This window comes from Protopterus annectens, chromosome 9.part0 (assembly GCF_019279795.1).
Source record: "Protopterus annectens isolate FY-2018-M chromosome 9.part0, PAN1.0, whole genome shotgun sequence".
NCBI lineage: Eukaryota > Metazoa > Chordata > Ceratodontiformes > Protopteridae > Protopterus > Protopterus annectens.
In genome coordinates, this window is record NC_056743.1 from 736,707,280 (window position 1) to 736,728,113 (window position 20,834).

The window sequence follows — 20,834 nt, forward strand, 5'->3', positions numbered from 1 at the left end:
TTAAATCAGTCTAAAACAGTACATAAATGCAGTGAAACAGTACAAAAAGCTTTATAACAGTGCAAAATGTAGTAGATTAACTGTATAGCACAATTATAAGCATTATAGAAGTGCAATTCAATGAAATAAGTGTAAGAAATAACTTATCCTGCTTTTGGAATCTTAAGACATTTCTGATTAGTCTCAGTAATGAATCACCATCCACAGTCTGGTAAGTTTACTTACACAACTGTACTTTAATGAATCTGGATATTGGCAATTAAGCACTGGAGAAAAGTCAGTGGAGTTTAGATGGCTTTCATGGTGATTTCTTTTGTGGCTTTTAAAAGAATACGATTCCTATTGGTCCCTATTGAAAAGTCAGCAGTCCGAATGCCAAGTGCCGGCAAACAAAAAGACCAAAAATCTAGGACAAGAGTGAATCTCGAACATTGCTCTTCTCCTTTAAATTTGTTTTTTTTCAGGTGGGCAACCTTCCCTGCACCCCCTGATGTGGGGGGGGGGGCAAGCCCCACCCAAAGCTACCAAACTTGTTTATACCAACTCCAAGATCGCCATACCTCAGGAAAAAAACTAAATATGCCGGGAAATAATCTTGGACTAGGTATATGTAAGTCCATTCTTTCTGTCATTCCCTCTCTTTGTTTTGAGGCTCACTCTAGTGAGTCCTAACATTTAAAATCATTACTGATTTTGTGGGGTGTTACTTAGGGTGGGGACTGAAATTTAATGACTGGGGTAGTGGTTGCTTAAGTTGGGGAGAAGTAGCTGTAGTGAGGAGATTGAGAGGAGGATATTAGTTATGACTAGGTCCAGAAGAGAGTAGTTTTATCATCTGTGCTTTGGGTTGGTGGGGGTGGGGATTCTAATAGTTGTATCACAGTCTGCTTGATTTTAATTTGTCATTTTTTTGAGGTCCATAAAGTTTTATGAAGTCACTAAGAGTTATTAGACGTTTTGAAGATGGTTTTGCTTTAGTTATTTTTTTTAAGTAGGTTTTCACATTTGTTTTTGTTCTGGCAGGGTAATGTGCTACTGCAATGTAAAGTTTCTGTTTTTTAGAGAAGGGTTTGAATAGAATTTTGCAGTTAGTGTCTCTCATTTGTGCTTACGGACTGGCTGGACTGACTGTGAATTCAATTAGGACAAGAGGATTTATATAGAAGCTTGGTTCCCATTGTAACTATTTTACCTGGTCTAGGAATGTGCATGTAAACATAGTATAGAAAGAAGTGGTACAAATCAAATAGTGTTACCATTAAGCTATGGTTCAGTGATTGCAGCAATGTCAGCATTACAGGTATCTAGGATGAAGTCTAACTATTCCAACGTGTTTTTCATGCTTCTAGTATTTAGTTGGCATAATTTCAAGAGTAGATTGTGACATATGTTGAGTGCAGTATATGAGATGGAAAACCACAGTTGGGTTCTATGTTCATATGTGTTTACTAGGCTAATGATCACAAGGGCCTTTTTAAACCTAGACATGCATCCCAAATCTTTGACAAGTTCTGATACCCTTGATCAGTATAAGCAGGGTTTGGGAGAGGAAACATTTACAAGCAGGGACCTGGGAGATGAACCATTTACAGGCTGCCTGTGTCCATTAGAGACATAGGTGCTAATCCAGGGATGAATTTCCCATTCCCCATCCAGTTGTCCAAGTTGCACTTGAATTGGGTGAGGGAGGAACTCTGCTTCACATGGACTGGGAGCCTGTTCCATAGATGGGGCAGTCTCTGGGATACATACCTGTCTCTCCAGCAGGACCTATTTATATTATAGGCAAGTTTTAAATCTTTAAAACAGTAATTCTGGTGCTGTTTGTTTTTTGTATATGCAGGAGGGCCATGAGAGTGGGGACTGACAATACCCTGTGTGCCAGGCATATATCTCACTTCAAAAGCCTGTAAGAGACAGAATATAGTGATAGGTTCTTGAAGTGGTCTGCATAGGACATTTTACTTATGCCCTGTATTCTTTTAGTGAGGAACATCTGTGGACGTTCCAGTGGGTGGATATGCCTAGTTAGGTACATACCAAAGGGGGCATTGTATTCAGTGATAGGGGTGATGAATGCTGAAAACAGTGGGACAATGGCTTTCTTGGACTTAGATGTCATACCTTTGTTTGTAAGTTGCACAACATAGAATGATTTCCTCACTACTGTAGACACGTGATGGTCAAAGGCTAGATTACTATCTGTGTGTGTCCCTAAGTCCCTGACTTCTGGGTTAGCTCTAAGGGGTGTGTTGTCAATATGGTAGTTAACAGGGGTGGATGACTTCCCAAAGGATGCATTTCTTGGCATTTAGTTTTAGTCCATGGCTCTGACACCAATTGTTTGTCTTTGTCAGCCCCTCTTGGAGAACATTTGTGTCAGTGTGGCATTCAATGACAGCTCCTAATTTGCAATCATCTGCAGATTTAGTCAGCCAGAGTCCACTGACATTGGCCTTGACTTCAGCAAAGTAAATGCCAAAAAAGGAACAGTCCAGGGACTGATCCCTGAGGGACTCCACTTGTGACTGGTGTCTTTGTAGACGTGGACTCCTGAGTTCTAACTTCATGGGTCCTATTTGTGAGCCAGTTAGCTATCCACCAGGTGACATGCAAGTTTGTACCTAACCTCTTGAGTTTGTCAACAATACTCGAGTGGGTTATTGTGTCAAATGCCTTGGCCAGGTCAAGGTAGGCAGTGTGAACCATTTTCCCTCATCCATTGCTTTGGTTACTTTCTCAGAGAAGTCCACCAAGTTAAATAGGCATGATCTGCCCTTGATGAAACCAAACTGAGTTGGGTCCTGTTTCTGGAGGTTTACTGTATCTGTTGTTGCTTGATAGAAGAAGCAGAAATAAAACTGAGAAGAGATGGCAAAGGTTTTTAAATGTATTTATTTTATTTTTGTTTAATTGGTTAAATTAAATTTTTGTAGTAACACAGGGATTCATATTTTAGTATTTTTGGGAACCTTTGGGGGCATTATATGGGAAATGGATGTCTTGTCAATAATAAAAACAAAGGGGAAAGTAGAAAAGAAGATTAGTAATGGAGAAATTAAAGAAATAGAAACTGAAGTTAAGGATTACCTGCAAACTGAAGAAGTTAGTGTAGAAAATCCAACTACACTAATATCACAGCATGGTGGAATGGGAAGCATCTGATCAGTTGACACATGCAGATACTCTGGACCCTTCTGTAGGAATCCAGTACAAAAGTTATTTTGGAGTTGCACAGAAAGGGAAGGAACAGGAAATGCTGGTAACTCTGACACAGTTAAATTTAAATCTAAAATCCATCATAAAGATACTTTCTCTAACTCCTACTTGTATTTTACTAGTGTCCACCATTACACACCATTACACACAGAAAAGAAATGTAATTAAAGTCCAGTTTATTAAGGCATCTAGAATGACCTCAGAAGATGGTCACTTTTTGGATAAGTGTAAGGAACTTAGTAATATGTTTAATGAGAGAAGGTAGCTACCTAAAATGATAGAAGAAGTAAAAAATGAAGTGCTTAAAGAAAGAAAAGGTAAATTCAATGCCATATTAGGGAGGAGAAAAGTATGGATAGGGATGATTTTTTATCCAAGGAAGTTAATAATAATGGAAACAACAAATATAAAGGAAATTATGTTATGTACTACAATAGTGGCACAAATAACACCAAGAAAGTAATTAGTAATAACTGGAAGACGTTTGCCAGTTTTTCAGATTTGGGCAAAATTCTAAAGGAACCCCTTAGATTTGTCCTTAAGAAAGGAAAACATGTTAATGAACTTTTAGAAGAGAATGCACATATGAGACGAGGAAAAAAGAAAGCTGGCATTTATAAATGTGGGGCTTGTGCACAGTGCCCCAACATACTTAATAGGGAGTCAGTTTATGTTAGGGCAAGGGGTAGAAGGATTGAGGCCACCACCCATTCAAACTGTAATAGTATGGGGGTGGTCTGTTTAGTGGAATGTAAGGGATGTGATGCCTTCTATTTGGGGAAAACTGTATGGAAACTTAAAAAGAGAATTTATGAACATCTATATGACGTACAGACCAAAGAAGAGAAGAATGCATTATATAAACATACCTTGGGATGTAAGCATGCCAGTTATACTTTCTTTGTGTTGGAAGAAATAGCTCAGGACCCAAGAGGAGGGCCATGGGAAACTAAAACTGAGTATAGTGAGGTTAATGGCAATTGATTCTTGAAGACAATAGACCACGGGTGTTAAATGAGCACATTTCCCTGGCTCCTGTCCAGAAATTAAGATATGCTAGGCTCTTTGCTGATCCATTGGGATTTTACATTTAAAATTTATTTGGGGGATTTGGTTTCTTTTCTGTGTTTTATATACTTATAATTGTTATATATTTTTATATATTTGAATGTCATCGCATTAGTATTAGTGGGTGATATTTATTGCACTTTGCATTTTATAGATATTTGTCTCAGGTGTGTTCTGCTACTAGGAATGAAAATTTTAAAAATGTAATGTTGACCAACTTCCTTTAGATGGCATTGTTGTATGCTAATTGATTAATACTGTTTAGGTTATTTTTATTTTTATTTATGAATCTTACTATTTTTTTTTATGGTTTTAGGGTTTATGAAGTAGTAAGGCGTGTTTTAACACAAAATTTATTTTTTTATTTTTTAAGACAGCATTGATTTTTATTTAAGGATTTATAGGGGGGGTCGAATCAGGATTTGGTATCTTTAAATGTACTATGCTGGATGATTAAAGTAATTTATATGTGTTAAGTTATTAACTAATTTATCAATGAGGGTTTTTGGGTATATAAGACAGTAGTTTGGTTTTGTTGGTTATCTGATGAAGTCCTTTTGACGAAAATGCAGTGATTTTGTTAATGGGGTCATATTAATAAAAGTGGTTGCAGGTTTTATCTCCTGGTGTCTGATGATTTTGAGTGCCCTAACAAACAGTTTTACAGTTAATGTTGTGGAGTGATAAAACAGTGAATTCCCATATGAAAGAGCACTGGATGATGCAGGATGTAGCTGAAGAGAATATGTCACAAGAAGATGTTCTGGAACATTCTGTAAATGTCTGCAGATAATGGAGAATAAAGAATGTGCCCTCAGTTTAGAAGAAAAAGATGTAAGGGAAGAGTAGCTTGACTTAACAGAGATGGCTAGACATATTAAGATCGATGAAAGAAATAGATTACAGAAAGTCAATAATACCCAAAATGTTAGAATTTTTTTAAAAGAAATGAACACAGTAATCAAGACTATTAGCAGAACGTCATGTGATATAACAGAAGTAAATGTATATTACTGTACAGCTAAATTAATAACAGATAAAAATCTTACCAAAAAATATAGGGCATTAATGGAAAGGAAAGGAAGAAATCAAATCAATATTAGATCACCGAACGCTTAAAAAAGCGAACGGTGATTAATCGACCCTATGTAAGCGAAAGCTTACAATGTCAAACTGTCAGAACAGGGATTGTTTTCCAAGGGAAAAAATCGCTGTTCCAACAAAAAAAAAAAAAAAAAGAAAGCAAAAAGAAAACAATTTAAACATTACATTAAGTGTGGGGCTTCACCTCCCCCCCACACCCCCTACTTAAATATACCAACTCCGTGACCGCACTACAGTGCCAAAAACGGTAAAGTAACGAAGCGGCCAAGCAAATTCTTTCCCAGGGAAAGAATTCGCTTAAAAGCCAGTTCGATATTTTGCCTTTTCAGTCTTTTAATTTCGACCAAGACTTATTCGAAAGAATGCGTCTTCGGTCTTCTAATAGGAACCCGAAATCAAATGCCATCATGGAAGTATTGAATACAGAAAACTATAAAGCAAGTACAACAAGAAGTGTCACTGTTAGAAGAGTATAGAAGAGGGAAAAGATCAACAAAAATGCTTAGAAAGCTAGACATGATAAAAGCAATGTGCAGTATTAAAATAGACCAGGCTCTATTGTGTACTATTGCAAATAATAAACTGAAGATGTCAGCACAAGCAAAAAAACTTAGAAGATATACAGAAAAATATAAAGGAGAAGAACAAAATAAAGAATTCATTGATGACCCACAATTGTTTTATTGAGAATTGTGAAACAAAACAAAAGGAATAGAAACACCATCAAAATAGGAAGAAATAGATATGTTTTGGAGAAATATCTATGAAGATCCTGTGCAACATATCAAAGATGGTGAATGGATAGACAAAGTCAAAGAAACAGTAATAAGTTCAAATATACAGGATATGAAATGGGATGAAGTAACAGCCAGAGAAACTGAAACAAAATAAAAAAGTTCCTAACCAGAAAAGATGTTGAATCTTATTCATACTGTTAGACAGTTTTATATTGTAGTTTTTAAGGAAAACTATACATAGTTGGTGTTGATTTCCTAACCAGAAAAATAACAGGCCCAGATGCAGTACCTAACTTTGAGGTAAAAGTGTTAACATCATTAAACGAAGATTTAGCCCTGAATAAGAACTACTTATATGCACACCCTGAACAGACACCATCCTGGTTAAAAACACAAAAAATTATACTCCTCCTTAAGAGTGAACCCGCAAACGTTCCCATAACTTGCCTTCCAACTATGTATGAACTATATACTGGACTTGATGCTGAGAGAGTTTATAGTTATTTAGAAGAAGACTCAGTCATGGCAATAGAGCAAAAAGGTAGCATAAGAAAGTCATATGGAACAGAGCATAATTTGTTGTTAAAAGAAGTCACAATAGAGAATTGTAAAAGGGGAAGAATCTATGACATAAATAGATTACAAAAAAGAATTTCACAGCATCCCATACTCGTGGATAAAAGAGTGCATACAGATGCATAAGCTATACTCTACATGGATTATTTACATTACAGTGAGTATGAAACAGTGGCAAAGCACTTTGCAACTAAGCCATGATAAAGGACAAATTATTATCCCAGGGATAAAAATTCAGAGGAGGGATACTGCAAGGTGACTCTGTCACTGCTACTCTTTTCTTGCCCTTAACCCATGAAACTGTCTACTTAACAGATTAGGTTATGGCTGCAACTTGGCTCCCAAACAACAACAAAATAAAAAAAAACTTCTCCTCTTCCTTTTGTGGATGATTTAAATCTGTATAGTTCATCAGATGAGGAGCTGAAAGCCCAATTGGAAGTGGTCAAAACTTTCTTAGATGATATAAGAATGTTATTTAGTCTTGATAAATGTGCAAAAGCAACATTTACAGCAGGAAAGCTGCACCACCAAGAACATATCAATCTGGGGCAGGAATGTGATATAAAGGAACTTGAGCAGGAGAGAATGTGTAAATAGTTGGGAACTGATGAGGGATCAACAATAGAACATAAACAAATGCAAACAAAACTTAGTAAAGAATATTTTAGAAGACTAAAATTAATAATGAAAACATCCCTGACATCTAGGAACCAAGTCCAAGATGTAAACTAATTTGCTCTTCCTGTTCTGTCTTACACTTTTGGGGTGACTGACCTCAAAAGGTTTTGGATTACTTGGACTGGAAAACAAGAGAAATGCTTCACGCTTATCAAATGACATAAAAATCAGTGTATACCAAGATTATCTATTCCTCATTCTGAAGGAAGTATGAGCCTCCTTGTAAATTGATTACATGTATAGATCTAAACTCATAGGACTGCATACATATGTGCTGTTCTCATCAGATTAAAACATGGTGAAAGTTCTGAATCCTGGAGAGAACAAATCTAAGATGACTTCCCTGCTTAGTTTAGTAGAAGCATATTGGTGTCAAGTGGGATTGGAAACAAAACCATAAGTAGACAAAAATCAGGTAGCAACTGAATCTGCCAAAAAAACAAAACAAAGAATGTAAGGAGAAGGGTCAGATGAGAAGGCAAGAAAAATGGAAAAGCATAAATATAGTAGCAAGTACAGAAAACTCCTGGAACAACCCCATGTCCATCAGAATCTGACACAGAAATGGTTAAGGAGAGGTAAATTTAAACCAAAAAAATGAAAGGTTTATATTAGCAGTCCTGGAGAGTGGACTATGTACATGTTGATTTTCAAAGTGAATTGAACATGAGAGAAACAGACAAATGCAGGTTATGTAAAACAGGACTTGAAAGTCACACATCTTGTTGCTGGGTGTGATACTCTAATGGCAGAGGGACTGTAAACTGAAAGGTATAATAATGTGGCATTACTGTTGCATTGGGGATTGTGCAAACATTACAATACTGAAGTATCTGAGAAATATTGGCAATGTAAGCAACAATGCATTATAGAGAATGATGAACTTTATATCACATGAGATCACCCTTTACCAACAGTTCAAAAAATAGATGCGAGAAAACCAGATATAGTAGTCCATGAAAAGAAGACAACAGTGTCTTATGTAAAGAGAGACACAAAGTCATAACATACCAGGATTTGCAGGGAGAAACAAGGTCAATGTAGAAGGAGGATACCCAGACAGTTCCAATGCTAGTAGGAGTAATGGGTCTCATAAAAAATAATTTACAGTCATATTTAGATATGTTACAGATACATGCAACTCTGTATGAATTTTCAGGAGTCAATTTTGGGTATATTGTGGGTGCTGCAAAGAGCACTTTAGGTTAACATAAAAGATAGAAACAACACTAATTACATATACTTTAATCAAACTTTGACTTAGGAATGGGGTCCATTCCTGTCAATGGTATCTTCTTCTTTCGACTTTTCCCAGTTAGGGGTCGCCACAGGGGATCATTTGTCCGCTCATGATTGGCAGTGGAGTTTTACAGTGTCGACTTGCCAGCCCGGCGCCCAACCTTCCACAGAAGGCACACGCACGCATTCATGCCTAGGGCCAATTTAGAGTGTCCAATCCACCTACAGCATGTCTTTGGGATGTGGGAGGAAACCTGATCTCCCGGAGGAAACCCACGTGACCAAAGGGAGGACATGCAGACTCCGCACAGAAGACACCCCAGCCGAGGATCGAACCGGAGAACCTCTTGCTGTGAGGCAATAATGCTAGCCGCTGCACCACTGTGGCCGCCCTATTCCTGTCAATGGTATAAGAAACCCAAAAGACTTTGTGAAATTAAAAGTGGAGAGAGACAATAGTCAGTTGGATCTAGGAAGGATGTGTGGAAGGAAACAGATGATACTAATAGGGGAGCAATATCAACAGGCAGGGAGGTGTTTAGTGGTGTCTTACAAGTGGTCAGTCATAGGTCTGGTGCACATTGAGTATTTCTATGTATATTAATGAAGGTGTTTGAGGACAGTCAATTGGTTTACAGATAACCTAAAACTGTAGGATGATACTAGATTGATAAAAGCCTACAACCTGACCCACAGCATGCTAAGAGGGTGGGGTCAGAAGCAACTTCTGAGGCTCACTACTACAAAGTGTAAAGTCTTGCATCTCAAGATGAAGAACTTCGAAAATTAGTGCCATTTGGGAAGTAATATAACTCACAGTTGAAGTACTAAGTCCCAGAGTGTAAAATAAAAATATAGAAACAGTCTGCAGCAGATTTGCCACACCAAAAACAAAGCATTTATTAAAAACAAATATTAAGCACTTTATTTAGATGCCACAGAGCAGAAGAAAGGGAATGAGTATTAATGCAGAAAGGTTTCATCTAGGTCGGACTGAGAAGGCTGTGGCAGAAGTGAACAAGGTACTGTGAAGCATCAGCTTGCTGTTCTACGGGTCACTTGTTACATCATATCTGAATATTTTATACTTTTATGTCACCATTTTAAAGAAAAGAGGGGATGCAGCAAATGAGAAATCAGTGGCAAACAGAGTGGAAGAGAAGAAGAAGAACAAAGAGAAAGGTTTATTTTGAAACTCTGGGAACCGCAATATGAGCTCCCAGAACAATGAGGATGAAAGTGCAAGTATAGTAAAATTACACTAAGTATGTGGTTACATAACTCTCATCCTGTCAGTGCAAAAAATCTGGACAAAACCAAAAATAATGGGAGGAGGGCAAAGGCCCAAAAATAGAGACAGATTTAAAATATTGCCTTTATAAACTTTGAAAGCTGCTATTATAACATGTTCTGTGTTAGCGTGTATTTTCTGAAGGGTATGAAGTCTGAAACTCAAATGTCTGTGGTTAAATGACATTACAATGAGTTTTGAATTTCACTGCATTTCTATTACAGTTGCACTTTATTTTTTGAATGTGTGGGACTCATAATTACAGGTCTTGTACTTCTGTTGGGGAACTTAAATAGAAGCTTGTGGAACCGGACTTGTTCACCCTGGCAGAGAAGAAAAGGATAAAGAGGAGAAGGGAGGTATCATTTCGGTAATGTGACAAAGCTGGCCTGAATGGAAGGACAAATGGAAGGGAGGCAATTGACAAAATGAGGAGACTAGTTTAATTTGGGATGTAAAGAAAAACTTATTCATGAAAAGGGTGACAGACACGTGGTACTGAAAGAGTTGTAGATTGTAGGTTTCCTGAAGCTTTCAGGAAGGTAGGAGACAGTGGTGGAGAACACAGAGGAGAAAGGGAGGCATTGGCACAGTACAAAATGCAGCAAAATGCACAACAGGCACACCGAGTTGGCTTTGTCTTTCTTTGTGCACATAATATAATGATCCAGTTTGCTGATAGGTTGTTTCTCAGAATCTTGTGCTGTTTGTCTCCAGTAGTCTGATGGTTCACAATACCAGATGAGACGAGAGAAAAATCCCTTTGTACTTTGACTATTCTCTTTATTCTAGTTATAAAAAAATTGTCTTGTGGTGACATCTTCAGATAGATACAGCAATGCCATTTTTCCCACTCTTCCTTTCCAAAATCTTCACAGCAGCCATCTTTTAGGAAGCACATACAGGCAGATGGACTATTCCAGGTATGTGGTCTTTTACCCCAGTAACTGCCTGTCTAAGAACTGATCAAGGTATTTACAGTCAACACAGCCATAACTGGCATAGAAACAGAGGAATTATTTCTCACCATTTGTACACAGTTGTTATATGGCTGTGAAACTGTGGTAGCTGTCCTTGTCTTCCAACATTCGTTAATCTGTCTTCCAGGGGATCAGAACTCGCTAACAGATGGTTTAAGCCAAAAACTTAATCTGAGTGGCATTTATACACAAATGTTTCACAGAGCTTAAAAGAGTGTGGAGTACCTCTAATGGATTTTTTTTGCTTCCTCTGTCAATGCACATTTTCCTCAGATCCTGACAAGGAAGAAACTGGGTGGAAATGTTTTTACTTGCATATCCTCTGGTTACATGTTTCAAGGAATCCTAATAAAAGCAACTCTAGGAATAGTTTGTTTTATTCTAATAGCTCTTTCCTGGCCAAAGCAACCACGGTTTATTTCTCTCCTTTTTGAAGTGGTTTATCAGTATGTTCAGCTTCCTGATTTTTTATCAGCTTGATCTCATAGCTTGGCAAATGATGTTTTTGTTCTATACACTGATTTTTTTTTCTTGCCTAAGTGTAGTGCAGTGCAAAGTTTAAAAAAGTTTAGGTTCTGGTAAGAATGCCATAATGTTACCAGTATAGGTGTACGTTTTGGATTAATTGTCTCACCTTGATAATCTTGCCTAATCTTATTATTTTCTTACAGTATATTTTTCTGCACCACCAGTTTGTTTCCTTTTGAATGCTTTATTATCTATAAATTCTGTTTGAATGTTGTTTGAGGCAAATAATCCAGCATCTTTTTATGATGGCTTGAGACCTTAAATATTGTGACTCGTTTTCCACACAGTAAAGCTACATGAGATGCTACTAATTATTTTATCGTCTCCAACCCACCAGGATAGGAACTTTAAACATAGCCTACACTAAAAGCTTTTAGAAAGCCACATGTGAAGTATTTATTTAGGAGAAAATTGTTTTGTCTTTCACCACTTAGAAGTTATCATATGGAAGTGTTCACAGTGTATATTAATTGTACCTTTTCACTTGTAATGAGTGAGTTATGCCTAGATAATTGAGAAGCTTGCATTTATGTAGAAACAGATCCTAGTGGCCACATCAACTGCAGATAACATTGTCTTACGTACAGATCATGGCTATAAAATCTCAGGCATGCTAAAGCATCCATTGTTGGAGTTAGCTTCACTTAATTCTTGTTTACAAATGAAAGCACAAAAAATGGTCTTATGGTCTATTGTTTTTTCTGATAACTGTAATGATCTCATGTATCTTTGATTATTTTATTGAGAGCCTCATAGCATTTGTATTTACTTTGTGTATGTTTTTTTTTATTTATTGTTGATTGGGGGTTGTTTCTCAGTTTTTTTCATGCTAGTAAGCATGTGACTGACAGGGACAGGGACATGAAGCAGACATGGCAAATGAGGCCAGAAAAATTATCATAAATATTTAGTTTCATGTTGAGTTCCTTATAGACTAGAAGTTTCTTTTTGTACTGCCAGGCTCTCAGTGAATTTGAAAAAAATGAAGATTTTGCTTAGCCTGCTTCATACTAGACACCTGTTTTATATTTTTCCTGTGGCAGAATATGTGTGCACCTGTAATTGTATAACTTGATATTAGAAATGCTGATAACACTCATTTCTGTCATTGCAGGTATATGAACAGCTTTATGACACACTGGACATTGCGGGCACTGCTGAAATTAAGGCACATGCCACAGCCAAGGTAAGATAAGTTTCTTTCAGTTTTAGATTTCTGAAAAAAAAACCACTATGCATCACTTAACTTTAAGATAATAAAATCTAGAATTTTAATTTTCAAATTTAAAAACAAACTGCTATGTAATCATTTAGAGGGTGGTTATTGATAAACACACATCTTGCCTGAAATAGCTGAAAACACTGACTAACACATACACACATACACACACGCATATATATATATATATATATATATATATATATATATATATATATATATATATAAATAAAATGTGTGTGTGTGTGTTTGTGTCTTTCGGCTTTTCCCGGTTAGGGGTCGCCACAGCGGAACTCCGGTCCACTAATGATTGGCAGTTGATTTTTACGTACCGGCTTGCTAGGCCTGACGCACAACCTATATTGTTTATATAATATATATGTGTGTGTGTGTATGTATATATACATACACACACACACACACACACACACACACACACACACACACACACACACACACACACACACACACACACACACGTATACACACACACACACACACATATATATATATATGTGTATATATATATATATATATATATATATATATATATAAATAAAAATGACATAATATATATATCTATATATATATATATATATATATATATATAATTTACATTATATATATATATATATATATATATATATATATATATATATGTGTGTGTATATATATATATATATATATATATATATCTATATATATATATATATATATATATATATATATATATATATATCCACAATAATGACATAGTCATTACCCCCCTTTACTCAGCCCTCATTAGGCCAGTCATTGAAAATAATGCCCCCTTTGGCATGTATCTGTGCAGACACACACAACTGGAATGCCCTTAGGGATACCTTACTAAAAGCATACAAGGCCTAAACAACATGTCCTACATGGACCATCTGAAAGCCCTAACATTATAATCTGTATCCTGCAGTCTGCTAAGAGTTGACTTGTGTCTGACATACAAGACACCCTCCGACCCAATACTGATGAATTTACTGCACATTAGCAAGTCAAATGGCATCAGCAATACTTGGTCTAGGGATCTAAACCTCTTCTGCAACATCAACAGAATGGTTTGGCAGGACAGGTGTGTTTCGCAGAGGATACCACTTCTGTGGAACAGACTCCCTATCCACATAAAACAAAGTTCATCCCTGTCCATTTTCAAGTGCGACTCAGATCTGTGGATGGGAAACAGAACATTTTCCCCAGGACTACCCCCTTTACTACTAATGGACAGAAGCAGCTCCTAAATGCTTTATCCCATGCATGGGTCCCCTCAAATTATCTATGGCATGGTCCCAGTTATTCTGATCAAGGATAATATATAATTATTGACCATTGGGTGGGTGAGGCCAATCTGTAACTAAATAGAATAGGTTATTTCAAGCAAATCAATGAAAACTGTTTAGGCACAAAATAGCCACAAGGATATAATTACATATGAACCCATGAACAGCTCAAAGTCAGTACAATAACAGTCTGTATTAAAATCAGAACCATAACTATGGCTGGTTCTTTAATATGAAGGGCATACCATTGTTCTGAGAATTATTGGCCAAAAGTTCAAAGATGGCCAGTAGAAAACCATTTTACTTGTATCTGTTCTTTAGTGGCAGCTTTAAGTGAGAAAAATTAAATAATTCCTTGTGATTCTAAAAAAATCTAAAGTTGCTTCTGCATTCTTTCTTTTTACGTTTGTGAATGAAAAGTATAAATATGCAAACAAAATACCAGGTTTTATTTGTGCAAGGAATATACAAACTCCAGTGTTGCTAGCAGGCTTTGTATCTTACACTGAGAGTACAACTCTGATTAATGAGTGTAAAGTAATGTAGTTTTGATGGCTAAAGTAATTTTTTAAATTAAATTCTACATTGTAACATTTCTTCTAAATTATTAGTGCAAGATGGACTATTGAATAGAAGTAAGCAAAATGAGTAATTTAAAGACTGCATGTGCCTTTTTGTCATGCTATACAGTTGAAAAAGCCGTGTAATTATTTATCCTCAAAGTTAATACATTTCATGGTTAAAGGACTGAAATATTATTACCCCATGCTTTACTTAGCATCATGAAATTATGTTTTCCAAATAGGACAGCAACAAGTAGCTAACTGATTCACAGCTTGAAAAAGCTTAAATATTTCTCATTATTATGCAGTAAAAGTATTAAATGTGGCTCTAACTGTACAGTTTGCAAACCAAATGTTTAGAATAGCTAATAAGTCTTAGTTGTGTCTTCTAGAACTAAGAAGAGCAAGAAAGGGGAGACAGTAGACAGACACTTCAAAGGCAAAGATGCAATATGTGTCGTACAAGGATATATTTTGTAATACTCCAAATCTACTGTGCAAAAGCAATGTGTTGGGAGACATGCATGAATCGTAGCAAAGCTAGCTCTGAAATCTGTCCCCAAAACTCAGACCTGTCAGCTGGATTTATAGTGTTATGCATGCTTCTGTAAGCTGAATGATTGAGCTCATTTAATAACATACAGAGGGAACTGCAGCTCAGAGGAAAAAATTCTGCAAGGTCCTGGCTTCAGTTCTGATTTCGAGTCAGTTTGTTTGCAATCTGCATGTTTTTTTTCTGTACATATGTAGGTTTCCTCCTGGTACTCCCAACTCCCAAAAAACATGCTGGTTGACTGGCTAAGCTAAATTATCCATATATTTATGTGCTGTATTACCCCTGCCCTTGTACGTCAGTCTGTGGACAAGCTCATTTACCTATTAATAAATTATAAAATACAGCTATAATGTTCTGGTTGCCATTCTGTTTACCTAGCAGTTGCCAGATTAACAGTTTGAGGCAACACTTTACTTGATTCAGTTGCTCTTGCTGCAGTAAGGAAATCCTCACTATACTACTGCATAGGGTGATCCTGTCCATTCTCACGATCTGGGGTAAAATAGTAGTACTTTTTTTGTCTCAAATGGCAAGATGTGTATGACCTTAGTAGTATTAGTTTAAATAAAGTAAAATGGAACATGTCAGTTGGTTATCTGATTTGGAAGGCTTTACTCCTAATTACAATGCCCTGACTTTTGTTTGACTAATGTATTACATACAGAAGTGCCTGCAGTAGGCAGTAGAACTGAGTAGCCAGAGGACTGGTCTTGCACTGGGTGATGGGCCTTCCTGTGTAGGAAGTCAGAGTCTAGCTCCGGGATGAAGAGCAGCATCTTCCCTTGAGCAGCATGAGTGTGTGGAAGGAATGCAGCTGCATGAAAGTATGAGGCACTCATTGCATTGTATGTACTTGAACTGGCAGGTTTAGACAGGTTAATGATCAGCTAACAGAAAATGCCTGCCTGTTGTTCATGATGGCCACATAGCAAATGATCCTTTTATCCTTCCCTGTGGCTCTAATAGTTTGGGTCACTGGTACAGCTGATTTCACCTGGAGAGGGGAGACCTCTTCCACAGGCTGATGGAACTGGGTACTAATGGTAGAGCAGAAAAGAGAAAAGAATGGGTCATCAGTGATTGGGCTGAGTTTACTGGGTTTGGGGGCCAAAAAACAGTTCTAAAAAGGGAAAGCAAATAAGGAACAGTATTCTTCACCTACATTAAGGGGATGTTTTTTATGAAATTTAAGCAAGGCATGAAGTAATCAGCAAACTTTGTGCACGCATGTATAGTTATTTGTTACATTATCATTTTTATGTATACAAACATTTTAAAGCAAATAAAGGTGCTTAATATGTCCAAAGGACTACTTGAGGTAGGATCTGTTAGACACCAAAATTAATTATGAAAATGCAGAAACACTTAAAATATTTATATTCACTAACATGTACTGTTTGCAGTTATTTCTTCTTAAAATCATTCTCATAATCAGCCCTACTGTAGATAGAATATTTATTCATTAGGCCCGATACACCTGTTTTTAACGTTCTAAAATGCAGCCAGATGTCAAGGAGAGGTTTCTGTATCCCAGTTCTTTAGTTACAACCACATTCTAATTTAACTATAATTGATGATGCAGGTCTTAAATGGTTAGACATGTTCAGCCATGCTTAAAGTTTATGAAGTAATACTGCCTTATGTGTGCACCAACAACACTTCTTGATCTGCTAACAAATGTGAAAGGATTTTTTGTTAATATGGCAAGGATAACTTTAGCATGGTGTGGAACATCTTGACAATAATAGTACTTGATGTAATGTCCCCATTCTGGGCCAGTAATCAAGGAGCCTGAAACCTCACCACTGACACTGGAGAGGGATGTTCACATGGAACAAAAATAGATGCACACAGTACTTTCAGATGCAGCTCTCTGCACCATGCACAATTTCCCTTAAAAGCACACAGGGAACACACTCAGTCCGCGGTCTGGGTTTCTGTCTCTGTCTCTTTTCAGGTCCCTCGGCAAGACTTCCCACTGCACAGCTGTAGAGCTGAGTCCTCAGTCAAGTATCCAAGCCAAGTTCTCCAGCACCCTCTCTGTGAAACCAGTTGTTTGTGTCCCTGCTCCAAGCAGCTGACACACAGACTCTTTGAGATTTGATTTGCACACACACCCACTCACCAGGGAAAGGCTGGCACTGATTTATTAGCTATGCCTCCTTCTGCCTGACTAGAAGGTAGTTACACTGCCACCAGACACTCCAAAGCCAGCTACTCTAAGGCTCTTACAAGGGTACCCAATTGTACTGAATTGCATTAATATTAATACAAATGATAGTGTTTGGCCAATGTGGTAAGGATTTCAGGAGTGACTACAGAGTCACCAAATAGATATAAGTACTGTCAAAGTTTAAAATATTCTGTAAAGGTCCAGCCACAATGAAAAATTTAAATATATTTAATAATAAATAATAAACAAATATGGAAATACTAAATATCTATTAACAATAAATGCAAGAATTTCAGAAACAGGAAATATTAAAATAACACAGATAAATAGATTCACACAGATACAGAAAAGCAATACTTCACTAATCTCACTACATTTTCCTGACTGATCTAAAGAATTACTATTCCCCGGTCACTTACTAGAGCAAGGCAAGATGAAGTAGGTGAGTGGTCTTTCTTCCTTGTCAGGTTCCAAAATCAGACTGCTTTCAGACTTCTCTCTCATCAGGTATTAAAACATAATCATACATCACATACATCTGGTCATCTGAGCCCTGGTTCCCATGCTACCCTCTTTGCTAGAAACTGAACCAGAATTTAGCACATATGTGTTACTATACACACAGACAGAGCATTACTGAGATGTGCTATTGCATCTGGAAGCTAAAAATCATAAAACACTTCCAATCTTCCTACAGGAGCTAATAAACCATTCTCTGGCACAGACATTTAGTCTCTGGTTGTAATCAGAACTGTAAGATACAGTCTTTACGGTAAACCAGGTAATTTAATTTTAGGATATTTTTCTAAAACTTAGCTATGGCTGAACTTAACCTCTTCTCTTCCAGTATCCTCTGTTAAAACATATACCTTTAAACAGTTACAATACAGTTAAGGACCTGCTGTTAGTACATTTTTAACACAAGCAGCTTTTCAAATACATTTTCATCACAAGCATCTGTACAAATCAGTTTGATATACAAATGACATATAATTCTTTACAAACTGTAGCTAGCTATGCTGGCATATGTTGCACATCCACTACCCTACTTCTCCTGGCATAGCTGGCAATACCTCACATTGTTACACTTGACATTTATAGACTTCTACTTTGCCTAAGAAAAATGAAGATTGAGTAAGTGTGTTCTTTTGGTTTTCTGGTGCCTGTCGTGTTCTGTAAATTATGCATGCATAACTTTGCATTTCTAGATCTGTTCTTGATCCAACTCATTCAAGAACTGCTTCATTAACAAAATCTGTAGAGGAAGAATCTATATCCTTTGCTTCTTATGTTTTGTGTAGAGATGCCTTTTGTAAGAAGTATAGGCAAGTATCTAATTTTCCTTTCCTTTCTTTTCTGTCTCAGGCAACAGTTGCAGCATTTGCTGCAAGTGAAGGCCATGCTCACCCAAGAGTAGTAGAGCTTCCCAAAACTGATGAAGGTCTGGGATTCAACATAATGGGTGGAAAGGAGCAGAACTCTCCAATCTATATCTCTCGTATCATTCCTGGTGGTGTTGCAGACAGACATGGAGGTCTTAAACGTGGGGATCAGCTCTTGTCTGTTAATGGCGTGGTGAGTTTCTGCACTGTTTTATTTTGTATTGTGAGATGTTTAAACTGGATTGATGCTTGCTTGCTTGTTCTTTGTGTGTTTTTTTGCCATGTGTTGCTGGATTTTAAGTAACCTTGGGCTTTCTTAACTCCAGAATATGGGTTAATGTAAAGGAAGTACCTGAAGTTGTGAACATGGGATGCTAGCCTGTCAAGTAGCTGTTAAAGATATGTCTTTAATTTCAATTCAGAGCATCTCATAATTTCAATTAAAGATGTTTTCCAATTTCTTCATATGTCTGGAAAACTCATTAAAGAAAATAAACTCATGCTTGTTCCAGTCCAAGAAGATCTCTGCTTTCTTTCATATGCCACTAGGTCAGCTATAGACAAAAGCTTCTTACTTTCATAACTTTAATATGGTCTTCTACTAATAGCAACCTCATCAAAAAAAAAAAAACACCGCCACAATTAAAACCATCTCCAGTAGAATTTGTTGTTTCATCACACTCTGTACCGTAAACTAGAACACTGATGTAAAACACCTGAAAAAACTAAACTGACACTCGGTCCAACAAAGATCCACTTTCCTACTTGGGTTACTGCTTTGCAAACTACTTAATAATCAAGCTATATTACCTTTAGCTGCTAAACTCATTAGGCAGAGTCCCTCCTGTTATCTAAAAATTAGAACTACTCTGCCTTCTACTTCCACTCCCCCAAAATCTAAGCTTAATTGCAGAAACCCCTTCTCCATTTTAGCCTCTACTCTTTGAATCGTTTCCTCCCCATCTAAAATATACCTCTTCATACCCCAAATTCAGGTCACAACTAAAAATGCACCTAACATGCAACTGCCTTATTTCAGATATATACTGTATCCTTCCCAACCAAGGCTGGCCTTAGTTAAAATGGTGCCATAGGTCTGATAGTGTCCATCCCTGCTGCTGTCTGCCCCCCCCACATACATGTTGCAGTGCTGCCCCCCCCCCCCCCAAGATTCACCCACTACAGCATCACGTCATCACTCAGTTTACTTTTTTATATCATGTTTCACATTTTGTCTTACTCAGCTTTCCCCCCTCATCTTTTAACACATCCTAACTGGACCAGACAGCACTATAATAACAGTGGCGAACATAAATGACTTCACCCAGTAGCCTGGGAACCACCAGGCCACAGAAGTCATGGATGTTCTAAATGTTCTGAGGTACATTTTATATTTTTTATAACCCTTCATTTCAGTAATGGTCTGAACTAAAATCATGACCTGGATTCTGTCTTATTTTTCATGTATCCATTCAGCATACCCTAATTGACCAAGATGTCACTGTAGTAACTGTAGAATAAATAATCAAATTAAGCAAATGGTTTGGGGGCTGCTAGGCTTACCATGGGGTTATACATGCTCTGAAGTGTATCTTAGATTTATTCTCCAACCTTTCAATCCAGTGATGGTTTGAACAAAAACATAAACAAGGAAAGAACTTTATTCTTTTGTTTTTTTTTATTCAAGAAATAAGCTATATCTGACAAAATGCCAGATCATAATAAACTGAGAAGACAAATGATTATGAGGCTACATGAATCATATATAGGAATAGTGTCTCCCTACCCCTCAAAAAAAAAAAGGATGAAAACACAAATGGCTTCAATCATATTTCAGTTCGCTCCTGTCAAACATATATGCAGCATGTACCCTCACCCAGACCCCCAAAGGCAGTCACCTTCAGTGTACCACTTTGATATCAGTCTGACCTGTGAACTGTTCTTTTTTGGTCCATAGAGCTACCATGTAGAGTTAAGCATGTACCTTGCAACAATGTGCATGCACAGAGATAAAAACGGATATTTTTCACTACAAACTGTACTGATTTCTCAAGCAAACATGCACACACTGATGCAGCCCCTAAACATCAGGTGTATCATGAGTGATCCTGATTTCTTATACAAACACACTCATACTGACACTTTCCTTGACAAGCCATGTCTTTCACATAATGTACAGTTTGCACACACACATATTATACACACTGCATG

General features: G+C 37.0%; 1 protein-coding gene across 1 annotated transcript in view; it reads left to right on the forward strand.

Annotated features, from left to right (window-relative positions):
- Positions 1-20,834, forward strand: part of LIN7B (lin-7 homolog B, crumbs cell polarity complex component) — a 192,329-nt gene that overhangs the window by 107,103 nt on the left and 64,392 nt on the right. The window contains exons 3-4 of the mRNA XM_044083360.1: positions 12,538-12,609; positions 18,607-18,816. Of these exons, the coding sequence (XP_043939295.1) occupies positions 12,538-12,609; positions 18,607-18,816 (282 nt within the window). The remainder of the gene's footprint in view (positions 1-12,537; positions 12,610-18,606; positions 18,817-20,834) is intronic.